The following is a 12,894-nucleotide window of genomic DNA, read 5'->3' on the forward strand; positions in this document are numbered from 1 at the left end:
AAAGAGAAATAAAAACAGATTGGATAGATGGAGTTGTTGTTGGCATGCAAGTCTTGAAAGATGAGCTAGATTAAGTATTTAAAGCTGTCTGTTTCATGACATTCCTGGAACATGTTCCAGAATGTGTGTTACACAAATCACAGTGACATAGTTGTGACTTTATAAACTTGAATCAATATGTTTTTGTAATGAAAAAGAAACAGAAGGCACAATACCTGCAGAAATAGGAAATTTGTTTGTGTGATTTTACTGTATGAATGTTTTTTACAGTTTTTCAGCTCAATAATTAAGGAGGTATTGATACAAGGCTTTGCCAAAAATCCATCTGTCACCTACAATTCCAGCCCTGTCACTGGCATTCCCTACCCCACAATATGACTGGGCCACCATGAAAGCAGCTACATCATTGTCAAATTCACTGAAACTACTGCATAGCAATTTACTTGAGTATGGCTGCTGTTGTGGTCTTCAGTTTGGTTTAAGCACTGCGTCAATACCTTCTCTTCATAGCACTCGGAGGTCGCGATCTGCGACTGTTTTTACAAATGGCAAGAGAACTTTTCCTCTAGTTGCTTGTTTTTCAGTGAAAGATTCAAATATTTTAGAATGTAGTGCCTTATGTATATCTGTTAGAATAGCCACAAGGTCTGAAAGTTATTTTCAAATGATTGAGCTCTTCTACACAGTATTGAAATTCACAGATTCTTCAAACCTGGTCCACCAATGTCTTACATACTCCTCTTCCTCCATGAATTGTTTCCAGCATTTGGAGATGAAACATTAGGCAGCAAAACGTGCCTTATAACCAAAATCTAATGAACATATAATTAAATTAACCAAAGATGTAATGTTGCACTCTCAGGTAAGACTGATCTTGAATGCAAAGCCAAAGTGGAAATTAAATGTACGCTGCAACATTCATCACACTTTTTGTTATTGAATTTATTCACAGTGCCATAAGGAGAACTGAGTTTATGTGTTTTATAGAGTCAGATACACGCTGTGGCACAGGGTGCTGTCCGTTATTCTCCTGACTATGATGTGCAGGAATGGTAGTCTTCCTTCTTCTTTGGTCTCCATAGTGAATTTGATTTTGTGGCGTGTGGAGTTCACATGTACAAAGAAGTCAAGAAGTTTGTCTCTTCCATGAGGCCAGATGACAAGTGTGTTATTTACATAACAGAAGAAGAAGAAGATGGATTTCCATTTGGATGACATCAGGGCCTCTTCCTCGAAGTGCACCGTAAACATATTCACAATCTCTGGTCAGAGTGGCCTGCCTATTGTGACTCCATCTGTTTGCGGGAGGGGGGTGTGCCACAAGTCAGTGAAGTGGGAAAGCTGACCAAGTAATATGCGTGACGTGTCATACCTCGACCGATATTGAGAACAGAATAAAAAATTCAGAGGCATTACTTTTCAGCACTCCCATGCATATTCTGTATGCAAGACAAGCTTATGGAGCAGGTTTCTCATTCAGAAATTCTATTTCAGTGTTGGTTGTTTACACGAAGACCGTGTTAAGCATAATGGAAGAAGGAGAAATGTTTATCAGCATTCCAGATTTGGCAGTGGCAGGCTCATGGTCTGCTGAGACTCTGGTTTATTGTTTCACTATATTGCTGCTTGCATTGCTCAGAATCTCATTTTGTGCGAACATTGAATTGGTAGGTTCAGATGGGCCATGCTAAATGCCTTGCAGGGCCTCAGTAGTGCCACCCAACTAGCACCTGAGAGGGCAGACAAGTGTTCGCTCATGCGTACATGATCCTGCAGTGAAGTTGTGTACATTTAGTCAGGAAGTGGGCTTGTATACAGTGAGACAAGTATCCACACAGACAATGTGATGGCATCTGGAGCAGCACAGACTGTCAAGCCCTTAATGCAGCTCTAGAGAGAGGTGAACTGACAGCGGTGCAACTAACAACAATGCCAGACACAGGAATGGCACTGTGTCATCGTATCAGATGAGTCTCGGTTCTGCAACATCGTCACAATTGATGTACTTGTGTGTGGAGGCTCTGATGCCAACAGACCTGGCCAGATTGTACCTGTCATTCCCATGCGGGTCCAGCATGTGATGTGATGGTATGGGGTGCAACTGGATACATGTCACAACCTCTGGTTCGCATCGCCAATAATTTGGACAGCAGCCATTGCATTTGTGTTTTGTTAAGGCCTATCGCTGTGCCCTATTTTCAAGGGCTCCATGATGTTATCTTTTAACAAGATAATGCAAGACTACACATCACCTGAGCTGTACTGAGCTACCTCGATACAGAGAGTGTTCCACTGTTGCCATATCCAGCATTTTCTTCAAATCTGTCAAGTGTGGAGAACGTCTGTTCACAGAATGCCAAGAGATGGGTATGCCACCAGTCGCCAGCCACCAGTCGCCAACCACTACAGTTGATGAACTCTGACATATGACATACAGTTGAGTAGCATGAATTAATGTACCCATGGCTGTAATCCAACCTCGATTTGATATCCAGTGTGATGAGAGCTGTTCTGCTGTTCCAGTTTCAATACTGAAATTCATATATTATTTTTATGCTATCCTTACCAGATTGGACTGTGGTGTCATACAGCATAAAATATCTTACAACGTGTTGAATCAGTGATGAGAAGTGTAGAACAGCCAGCAGGGGAAAGATGTTGGCAATGAGACAGCTTTTATGTAGAACAGCAGTACAGTGTTTTACAGTGCATAATACTTCCACTGATTGAGAACAAAATGTGCAGTTTGCTGTCATCCATTTTCTCAAACATAGCCTTGAAAAATAATGTTGACATTACTGTGCATTTCACTCTGAGGCATATTGCACTCTGAGAATGTTCATCGAATTCAGTTACTTTGTATTATATTTCAGTAACAGTGACATAATAGCAAATTGGACTGTATGAGTTTTTATTGATTTTTTTTCCAGAGACACACTACCATTTCTTCAGATTTATTTAATTTGGGTATAAATCCTTTCCAGCATATATGCTGTACACAAAATGTTGAACATAAAATATAGCTATCTGCTGATTTAACATCTTGCTGAGTATACCAGTACAATGTTCTGTTGTAACACATAGTTCAATGTATTTTACACACTTATAAACTTATTTATACAGTTATAGTAATTTATACCATTACATTAATGTTGTACCTTAATGTTCTGGAAGATGATATTATAAGGAACCTCATACTTTTCCTGGATGATAGAGTTGTCTATAATGAATTATTGCCTGAAAAAGATCTGCACAAATTTGAGTCAGATCATAACATTTCAAATTGGTCCAAAGATAGGCAACTGAGTTTAAGTTTTCAGAAATGTAAATTGGAGCACATCACAAAACAAATAAAAGACAGTATTGTATGACTACATTATCAAATAATCACAGTTTTAACTGGTCAACTCATACAAATATCTGGATGAAATGAAATGGTGACATAGACTCACTTGTAGGCAAAGCAGAATGCAGACTTCAATTCGTTGGTAAGATACTGGAAAATGCAATCAGTCTATAGAGGACATTGCTTACAAAATACTTGTGTGGCCCATTCTAGAATATTGCTTAAGTATGACCCATAACAAATAAGGCTAATGGCAGACATTGAATGTATACAAAATAGTGTAGCGTGATTGATCATAGATTTATTTGATGCTTGGGAGAGCATCAAGAAGCTACTAAAAATTGGAAATGCCAGACAAGTGAAGATAGATGCCAAATATATGACAAAACCCAACTTATGAAATTTCAGGGACCTGTATTAAGCGAGGTATTTGGGGATTATACAATAACCACATATGTATCACTCCTATAGGGACCATGAAGGCAAGATTAATTACAGCATGCACAGAACCATTTAAAGAATCATTCTTCCCACACTCCACATGAGCATTGAATGGGGAAAAACCATAATAGGTGGTACAACAATGTACTGTGTCGGACAAACCCACAGTGGTTTATACAGTGTGCATGGAGACATGGAATCAGTTGACAGTAGCTGGGTAATGGTTCATATTGATTCCCATTTCCCTGTTGCAGTAGGTGATCTTATGCCTCTAATTATTTTTTCATTGCTATCTTAACTTGCATTCTTCAATTCAGTTTATTAACCCTTCTCATCTCTTTGTATTAGGGCAAATGTACAGTTAACTTTTAAGGAATTTGTATTTTCAATTTATCAACTGGAGTTTTGTTTCATATGCAACAGCAATGTTACAAATTATTTGTTTCAGTTTGTTTAGAATAATTTGCTGTTTCACAGGTGCCTTAAAGAAAATAAAAGATCTCGAAAGTGTCTTAATGACAACCGATGGCCTCATATTGACAAGACAGCTGGTTGCCTTGCAGAGGGCAGGGCTTGACGGTCTGAACATCAGCTTAGACACCCTGCAGTCCCAACGCTACAACCAGATCACGAGGAGGAAAGGCTGGGAGCGTGTCATGGCTGGCATAGATCTAGCCTTGCAACTTGAATACGACCCTGTGAAGGTATTACTAGTGCAGCTGTCATCGCATGCAGACTTTCATAAGCAAAAGATATAAATCTGTTGTTAAGAATATCAATACAAGAATCACCATTTTAAAGCAGTACGCCCTCACCCTCGCCCCCATCCCTGCTCCCACCCTCACCCCTGTCTCCACACTGCAGCTGTAAGTGAAGGAAGGTATATTAAGACAGAAGAAGTAAATTTTAGCTGACGATGCTAACAGTTTCGTAGTTTATACAACATAAAAAGTATGCCTTGCAAGTTTACCAATTAAATGTCTTATATTTTCCTCCAAAGAGAGTCTTATGAGACTCAAGATCTTTATAGTTTCTCTTTTTTTCTTTTGTGTCTTTAGTTTAAAGTAAGTTTCCTCTATTGTGGTGTTGTTTTGAAAAAAATACTCAATTGTTTGGAAAAATTATTCTTAATTCTATAGTCACACTTTTGTTGTGTCTAAGTACTACTGGTTTCAGTAGCAAGTACCAGCATCAGTTCATCTTATTATCAAAAATTTCTTTGCAAAATAAAAGATGACCACTGTGGCCGAGCGGTTCTAGGCACTTCAATCCGGAACCGTGCTGCTGCTATGGTCGCGGGTTCGAATCCTGCCCCAGGCAGAGATGTCCTTAGGTTAGTTAGGTTTAAGTAGTTCTAAGTCTGGGGGACTGATGACCTCAGATGTTAAGTCCCATAGTGCTTAGAGCCATTTGAACCATTTTGCAAAATAAAAAGCTTCTGTACAACTGCAAACTAGACATACCATTTTCAGGGTGCAGTTCACATCTATTGAAAGCACAACAGTGACCTTTACTTTTAGTAGATAAGACACCTACTGGGGTAAGTGACTTGATGAATGCACACAAGAAGTTGTCATTTATTCCACATGTAGCTGCCATGCAGAATCATATTTTGTATTAGTTTGTCCTTACTCTTCTAAAAGGTTAAACCTTGTCTCTGCAGCCACAGCTTCCTCTCTTCAGCAGTTGTCTTCATCTCCATGTGTGAAGAAAATCCCATTCATTGATCATATTGTTTAAGTAGGATGTTCTCAGTCATCCCCTTGTTTTCTTACCTACGATCTTGCCTTCAGAAATGTTTTTTAAAAGATTATCATCTCCAGTTAAGTGTCCAGTGTATTTTGCTTTGCTCTGGCCTATAACTTTCAGTGGTTCTTTCTTCTCTCCTATTTCCTTTAATTTTTCTGTCAATGCAGCTAGTTCTTGTACTTCTCCTCCAGAACCACATTTCAACAGGTTTGAGGTGAGCTTCCTTTGGCTTTTCTAATGTACAGATTTTGCATCTGTGTGTCAGAACACTCCACACAAAGGTCTTTACAAATATTTTCTTAATGTGGGAGCTGATATGTTTATTCAGTTGCAGCTTCTTCTTATTTTGGAAGGAACTCTTCACCTGTGCTATTCTTTTCTTGAATGCCTTGAAATATTGGTTGTTTTCTTGCAAAATGCTACTGAGATAGTGAATTTCAGTTCCTTTCTTGAGTTGCTCATTGCCTGTTCTTGTGTCAGTCCTACCTCCACCTCCTTTCTTGTCTGTAGCCATAACTTTTGTCTTCTTTGTATTCATTTTTAGCTTTAGTTTTACCATTTCTTGATTTAAGGCCTGAAACATTTTATTTAGTTCCTACTCTGATTTACTATTGCGATGTCGTCAATCTGCAGTGTATATGCATGCAATTAAGTCTCCATATCGACATCATGCTCCAAAAACCACCTAACTGTGTGTGGCAGGGGGTACGTCTCATGCTACCAACTGATCCCCTCTGCCTTGTTCCATTTGTGAACAGTGCTTCGGAAGAATGACTGTCAGTACGCTTCTGTATTATCTCTAACTTCTCAAATTTCCTTCTCGTGATCATTTCGTGAATTGTATATGAGAGAAACTATTATGTTGTCAGACTCTTCTCGGAAACTACTCTCTCGAAATTTGGGTAGTAAATCTTTCCGTGATGCACAACTGCTCTCTTATGGCATCTACCACTGGAGTTGCTGAGCATCTCTGTAATGATCTCACAGTGACTAAATGATCCTGTGACAAAACACTCCGCACTTCATTGGATCTTCTTTCTCTCTTCTGTCAGTTGTACTGGGTAAGGACACAGGGGTAATTTACATTCACTTAAGATTCTTCCTGTGAATCTTAGTCTGGCATCTGCTTTTCTATTGCTGTCTTATGTGGTCATTCCACTTTAAGTTTGCTCTGGATAGTTACTTCTAGATATTTTATGGTAGATTCTGTTTCCAGCAATTTGTCATTAATAGTGTAGTTGTACAGTATTGGATTTCTTTTCCTGTGTGTGTGTGTGTGTGTGATATGTTACATTTATTTATGTGCAGGGTCAACTGCCAGAGCCTGCATCATTCACCAATCCTCTGCAGGTCATTGTGCAAATTGATGCTGTCTTCTGTTGTTGATACTTTCTTATGGACAAGTGTAATACCTGTGAACGATATTAAGGAGCCTCTGACACTTTCTACTGGATCATTTATATACATTGTAAATGTAATGGTCCTATCACATTTCCTTGGAGTATTCCAGAAATTACCTTTTGATTCTTGTCATCTTTTCTTTGTTGTTGTTATCACTTCCTTGATGAACATATTAAGGAAGTAAGGTGATAGAAGGCGCCCTTCTCTCACTGCCCTTCTGGTTTTCCTTCTTTCATATCCGGTTCAGTACTCTGACTTTTGTATATACTCAAAATTAATCATCTGTCCTTCCACTTTGGACATTACTTTAAGGAATGATGATATAATGGTAATCTGTTTATTAAACAATATTTTAATGATACACGATGCTTTCTGATCATATAGTGGCTTGATGATGGAATTTGATACTGAAATTAGTAATCATTAGACAAAATAAAAGTGAAGCTATAATAAAAGAAAGTAATATTTTGGATCATGTCAGTTGTTGTTCCAAACAACAGCACATCAGGAATAGGTTCAAATTGCTCTGAGCACTATGCAACTTAACTTTGAGGTCATCAGTCACCTAGAACTTAGAACTAATTAAACCTAACTAACCTAAGGACATCACACACATCCATGCCCGAGGCAGGATTCGAACCTGCGAACGTAGCGGTCACTCGGCTCCAGACTGTAGCGCCTAGAACTGCACGGCCACTCCGGCTGTCCAGGAATAGGTACTAAATTATTTGTCCGCTGATGACCTCACAGCTTAGAACACTAAAACACAAATGTTAATTGTTTGTTATGTGCCCTGGTAGAGTGTACAACTGTTTACAGTTCACGATTGGTTGTTGGAGATTGGGCGTTACTCACATAGTGTATTTGGTGCACAGTGCAGAAAAAGGCAGTGTCCAGAAAAGTAAACAAGTGTAAAGGCAAAAGTTTCATGACAGGATGTTGTGTCACCATACTTGGAAGACAATTATAGCCAAAGACAGAAATTTAAAAGAAACTGGCTCATTTGAGCTGCGGAGACCTAGTCGAGGAATCTCAGTAGATAATTGTTAGCACAGTAGAATTTATAAAGAGACAATGTCAGTTCGTGTGAGGGAAGGTTGATTGGTAAGTACCTATCAGCTTTCTCATAAAACTCACAATTTGAAGAATACACATCAAGGAAAAGGCAGAAGTCCAACAGTGTCAAATCTAGACAATAATATCGATCATCCAACAGTTTTGCAAAATCCCCAGTTGTACTTACTTTACTTACTTACTACTAACTTACTCAGATTTGCTGTGTACCATACAAGGAACTGCTTTCAACTAGTTCACTCGATCAGCTGCCAAGTTCTCACCTTCCTCCAAGTTTGTGTCCGTGCATTGAAGATTCATTGCAAAAGTTCCAGGTGTTAAAAGGTCTTCCTGTACATCTGTATCTGTCCATTGATTTCAACAACAGTGGCGATTTTGGGATTCTTCCACCTTACATGCGTAGAACATAACCTGCAATCTTCAGTCTTCTTTCAACAATAATTTTGTGCAGGCTGTGTAGACCTCGTATTCTCAGCACTTCATCGTTTGTAACTTGGTTGGGTTAACATCTTCAGAATTCATCTCTAGCATTGTTGGTGAAAAATATGGAGACTGTGTGCTGATTTTACTGACATTTTCCAAGTCTCACACATATAAACGATAAAGGAGTACAGTCAAAGCTTTGTTGACATATTACAGACCTAATTGCCATATGGACTGATTTTCCAGTTCTGCTGGTGATTTCTGTATCTGTGACCTCATTATTACATATAAAGCTACCGAGATATGACATCTGTCAACATCTTGTAGTATCTTCTATTGCAATGTAATCGGGGAAGAGACGAGTAATTTCCACTTACTTTGCACATTCTGTTTGCCTTATCTCTATTAATTTTTAGCCCTACACAATAGGGCATTTAATGAGAAAGCAGATAAAAATTAACTTGATGCCTTCAAAGGAGATGGTCTCTACTAAGTCTCTACTCCTTCAAGTCTGACTATGTAAGTGTAGACCAGAGATGGTTTGAATTCAGAGAAATAGTATCGACATCAATTAAGAGATATATACCAAATAAATTGAAAGGATACAAAATAAATTAAAAGGGTGGTGCACAAAATATGTCAAAACTCAGCTGCAGAAGCAATGAAAAAAAGCATGTCAAAATTTAAAAGAATGCAAAATCTCCAAGATTAGCGATGTTTTACTGAAGCTCGAAACTTAGGGTGGGTTTCAGTGCAAGATGTGTTTAATAGTTCCCATAGTGAAACTTTGTTTTGAAATCTGGAAGAAAATCCAAAGAGGTTCTGGTTGCATGTATAGTACACCAATGGCAAGACACAACCAATACCTTCACTGCGCAATAGCTGTGGTAATGTTACTGATGACAGTGCTACTAAAGCAGGGTTACTAAACACGGATTTCTGAAATTTCTTCACCAAAGACAACAAAGTAAATATTGCAGTATTCAAATCAAGAACAACTGCAACTGTGAGTAACTTAGTAGTAGCTCTCCTCAGTGTCATAAACCATTTATGTTTCTTTCAGAGAATGTTGATACAATAGCTCCATTAGAAATCATATATAGCTGCTCATTTGATAAAGATCCATACCTAGAGACTGAAAAGTTGCTCAGGTCACACCAATGCTCAAGAAAGAAAAGAGGAGTAATCTACTAAATAACAGACTCATATCACTAATGTTGATTTGCATTAGGATTTTGGAACATAAATTGTGTTTGAATATTATGAATTATCTCAAAGATAATGATTCATTGATAAATAGCCAAGATAGAGTCAGAAATATTGACCTTTTAAAACACAGCTAGCTCTTTAGTCACACAAAGTAATAAGTGCTGTTGACTGGGGATCTCAAATTGATTCCATATTTGTAGATTTCCAGAAGACTTTTTGAAACAGTTCCTCACAAGCATTTTCTAATCATATTGTGTGCCTATGGAGTATTGTCTGAGTTGTACAACTGGATGTGTGGTTTCCTGTCAGAAAGGTCACAGTTCATAGTAATTGATGGAAAATCGTCAAGTAAAAGAGAAGTGATATCTGACATTCCTCAAGGAAGTGTTATAGACCACCTGCTGTTGCCGATCTACATTAACAATTTAAGAGAGAATCTGAGCAGTCCTCTTAGATGATGCTATCATTTACAGTCTTGCAAATCATTTACTGTCTTTTAAAGTGATCAGATGATCAAAATGAACTGCAAAATGATTTAGGCTACCTATCCATATGATGCAAAAAGTGGTAACTGACCTTAAATAATAAAAATTGTTATGTCTTCTGCATGAGTAGTAAAAGGCATCTACTAAATTTTGTTTACATGATAATTCACACAGATCTAAAGGCTGTGAAGTCTACTGAATACTTAGGAATTACATTTACAAATAACTTAAATTGGAATGCTCACATAGATAATGCGGTGGGAAAGCAAACAAAAGACTGTGATTTAATAGTAAAACATTTAGAAGATTAGGATTACTAAAGAGACTATCTACAACTATACCTGTCTGTCCGCTTTTGGAGTATTCTGCATGGTGTGGGATCCGTACCAGATAGGACTGACAGAGGACATCATTTAAAAGTTCAAAGAAAGGCAGCTCATTTTGTATTATTGGGAAACAGGAAAGTGCATGCCACAGATATCACATGTGAATTGGGGTGGCAGTCATTAAAGCAAAAGCATTTTGCTGGAGCAGGTTCTTAAAATTTCAATCATCAACTTTCTCCTCCGAATGTGAAAATATTTTGTTAGAGCCCTCTTACATAGGGAAAAATGATCATTGTAATAAAATAAGAGAAATGAGAGCTTGTACGGAAATATTGAAGTGTTTGTTTTTCCGCAAATGCTGTAGGGGAGTGTAATGGTAGATAAATAGGTTGAGGGTGGTTCTCTGAACCCTCTGCCAGCATTTAATTGTGAATTACAGACTAGTCATGCAGATATAGATAATGTAGATAGGCTTTCAATATTGTGCACCGATTCTCTAATTTTATACATTGCTCAAATACTTTCGTGGCGCTTTGGAGTGACCCCTTTAAAATAACAATTTACCAGTCTTCTTAATATGTATTTTGGTCACGAGGTTGATAAGAAGTTACAACAATACTCTCTTATTACTCCCCAGTTTTGGTTTTTATTAATGAACAAAATCGCCGCAGTGTTCCATAACAATTACGGGCTGAAGTTTCCTGCTGATGGAACCAATATGATTTTCTGTGTTTCTGAGCATACAGGTTGTGTACGCTGTTTGGAGTCTGGTGTATGCTGAATCAAATGTTTTTATTGTTTTGATCTTCCATCTGAAGATTGGTTTCATGGAGTTGCCCATGCTAGCCTATCCTGTGTGACCCTCTTCACCTCTGCGTAACTACTGCAGCGTACAAAAACTTGAACTTGCCTACTGCAGTCAGTTTTTGGTCTCCTACACTTGTTACCCCCATTATATTCACAGATGACCACATATTGTGGAAATTGCATATTGTAATGTAGGATGCAATAATAACGTACGGAAAGTTTCTGTTGAAAATTACGAATTATTTAGGAATAAAGGAGATGGCTCACCAAAAGGCAGAAGCACTGTCTCATCGATAGGCACACGAACAAAAGGTATGTAGAATGAGATTTTCACTGTGCAGTGGAGTGTGCACTGATATGAAACTTCCTGGCGGATTAAAAGTGTGTGCCGGACTAAGAGTCAAACTTGGGACCTTTGCCTTTTGTGGGCAAGTGCTCTACCATCTGAGCCATCCATGCACGACTCACGACCCGTCCTCACAGCTTTACTTCCACCAGTACCTCGTCTTCTACCTTCCAGTGGGGTAGGATGGGGTGGGTTGAGGCAATGTGAGGGATGGAGAGAGATGGAAGGGGTTTGGAGGGAAGCATTTAGTGGCTCGTGGGAAAGTGGGGAGCCATCTGTGGGCTAGCTAGGGGTGCAGGTAGAGGGGTCAGGCGACAGACAGCTGGGCACTCATAGACTAGGGTGTGACGTAAGATAACAGCACACAACTAGCTGATTGGCGGGGGGGGGGGGGAGGGGAGAGGGGTGGGGGAGTGGCATGTGTGTGTGTGGGGGGGGGGTAGGGGGGCTGGTAGTTAACTTGGATTTAGGTCAGGAAGCAAAGGATGTGCTGTAAGTATGGCTACGAAAGTTGAGTATTCTTAAATAAGATCAGCTGGTGGCAATGTATTGGAAAGTAACTGGCACACAAAGTGCAATTGTGGCTCCTTTTTGTCTTTGTGAATTTTAAATAGTCTGCAGAGCAAATTGAATTAGGAGGATCAGGCATTTGTGTGGGTCTAGGAAAGTAAATTGTAGAGCCAGATAAAAGGCGCGCAAGACAGGAGGGGTACTACTGCTTATCACTGCTGTATCGTGCTACTAGTACGTGTCAGTGTGAATGCACCGAGAGTGGTGTTGCCGTACATGCGTCTTTAAATTGGTCACCCACTGATCACTGCAGGCTGGCTGCTGGATGCCGTCTCTGGAAGCCAAGCATGTGGCGCGGTCCCTGCCGTGCCATCTGCTGGCGACTCGCACATATATAGGTGTGGAACAGTGCTGACTGTCTCTCTGTGTGATTCTAGTTTGTAATGTGCACATCAGTGTTCTGTCTTGTTGAGTCCTTAGAGGCATATTGTTCGGAGGTTATTATTAAAGCCATATTTGTGCGACTTGGATCACACTTCAGTATTACTTGGTTATTACATCACCACAAACATATGGACCGGGAATGTACATGCTTTGACAGTTTGCTACGTCTCTCTCTTCTAGGACTGACATGGTAGCTGCCTTGCATTTGTTAATGACTCTGACCTTGTCAACCAAAAACCAAATCTTAGTACAGTCATGATTTCCCTGAAGAGATTACATGACAGCAGAGACTTGTAAAATTGTGTTACCCATTTCTCTAGCCAGTGAAGATTC

The 12,894-nt window shown here is 39.2% G+C and overlaps 1 protein-coding gene across 1 annotated transcript in view; it reads left to right on the plus strand.

The window, feature by feature from the left end:
• Positions 1-4,302: 4,302 nt before the first annotated feature.
• The window catches only part of LOC126471397 (molybdenum cofactor biosynthesis protein 1-like), a 62,329-nt gene continuing 53,737 nt past the window's right edge, over positions 4,303-12,894 (plus strand). Inside the window, exon 1 of the mRNA XM_050099522.1 lies at positions 4,303-4,491. Within this exon, the coding sequence (XP_049955479.1) occupies positions 4,303-4,491 (189 nt within the window). The remainder of the gene's footprint in view (positions 4,492-12,894) is intronic.

Source organism: Schistocerca serialis, chromosome 3 (genome assembly GCF_023864345.2).
Source record: "Schistocerca serialis cubense isolate TAMUIC-IGC-003099 chromosome 3, iqSchSeri2.2, whole genome shotgun sequence".
In the NCBI taxonomy this organism is placed as follows: Eukaryota; Metazoa; Arthropoda; class Insecta; order Orthoptera; family Acrididae; genus Schistocerca; species Schistocerca serialis.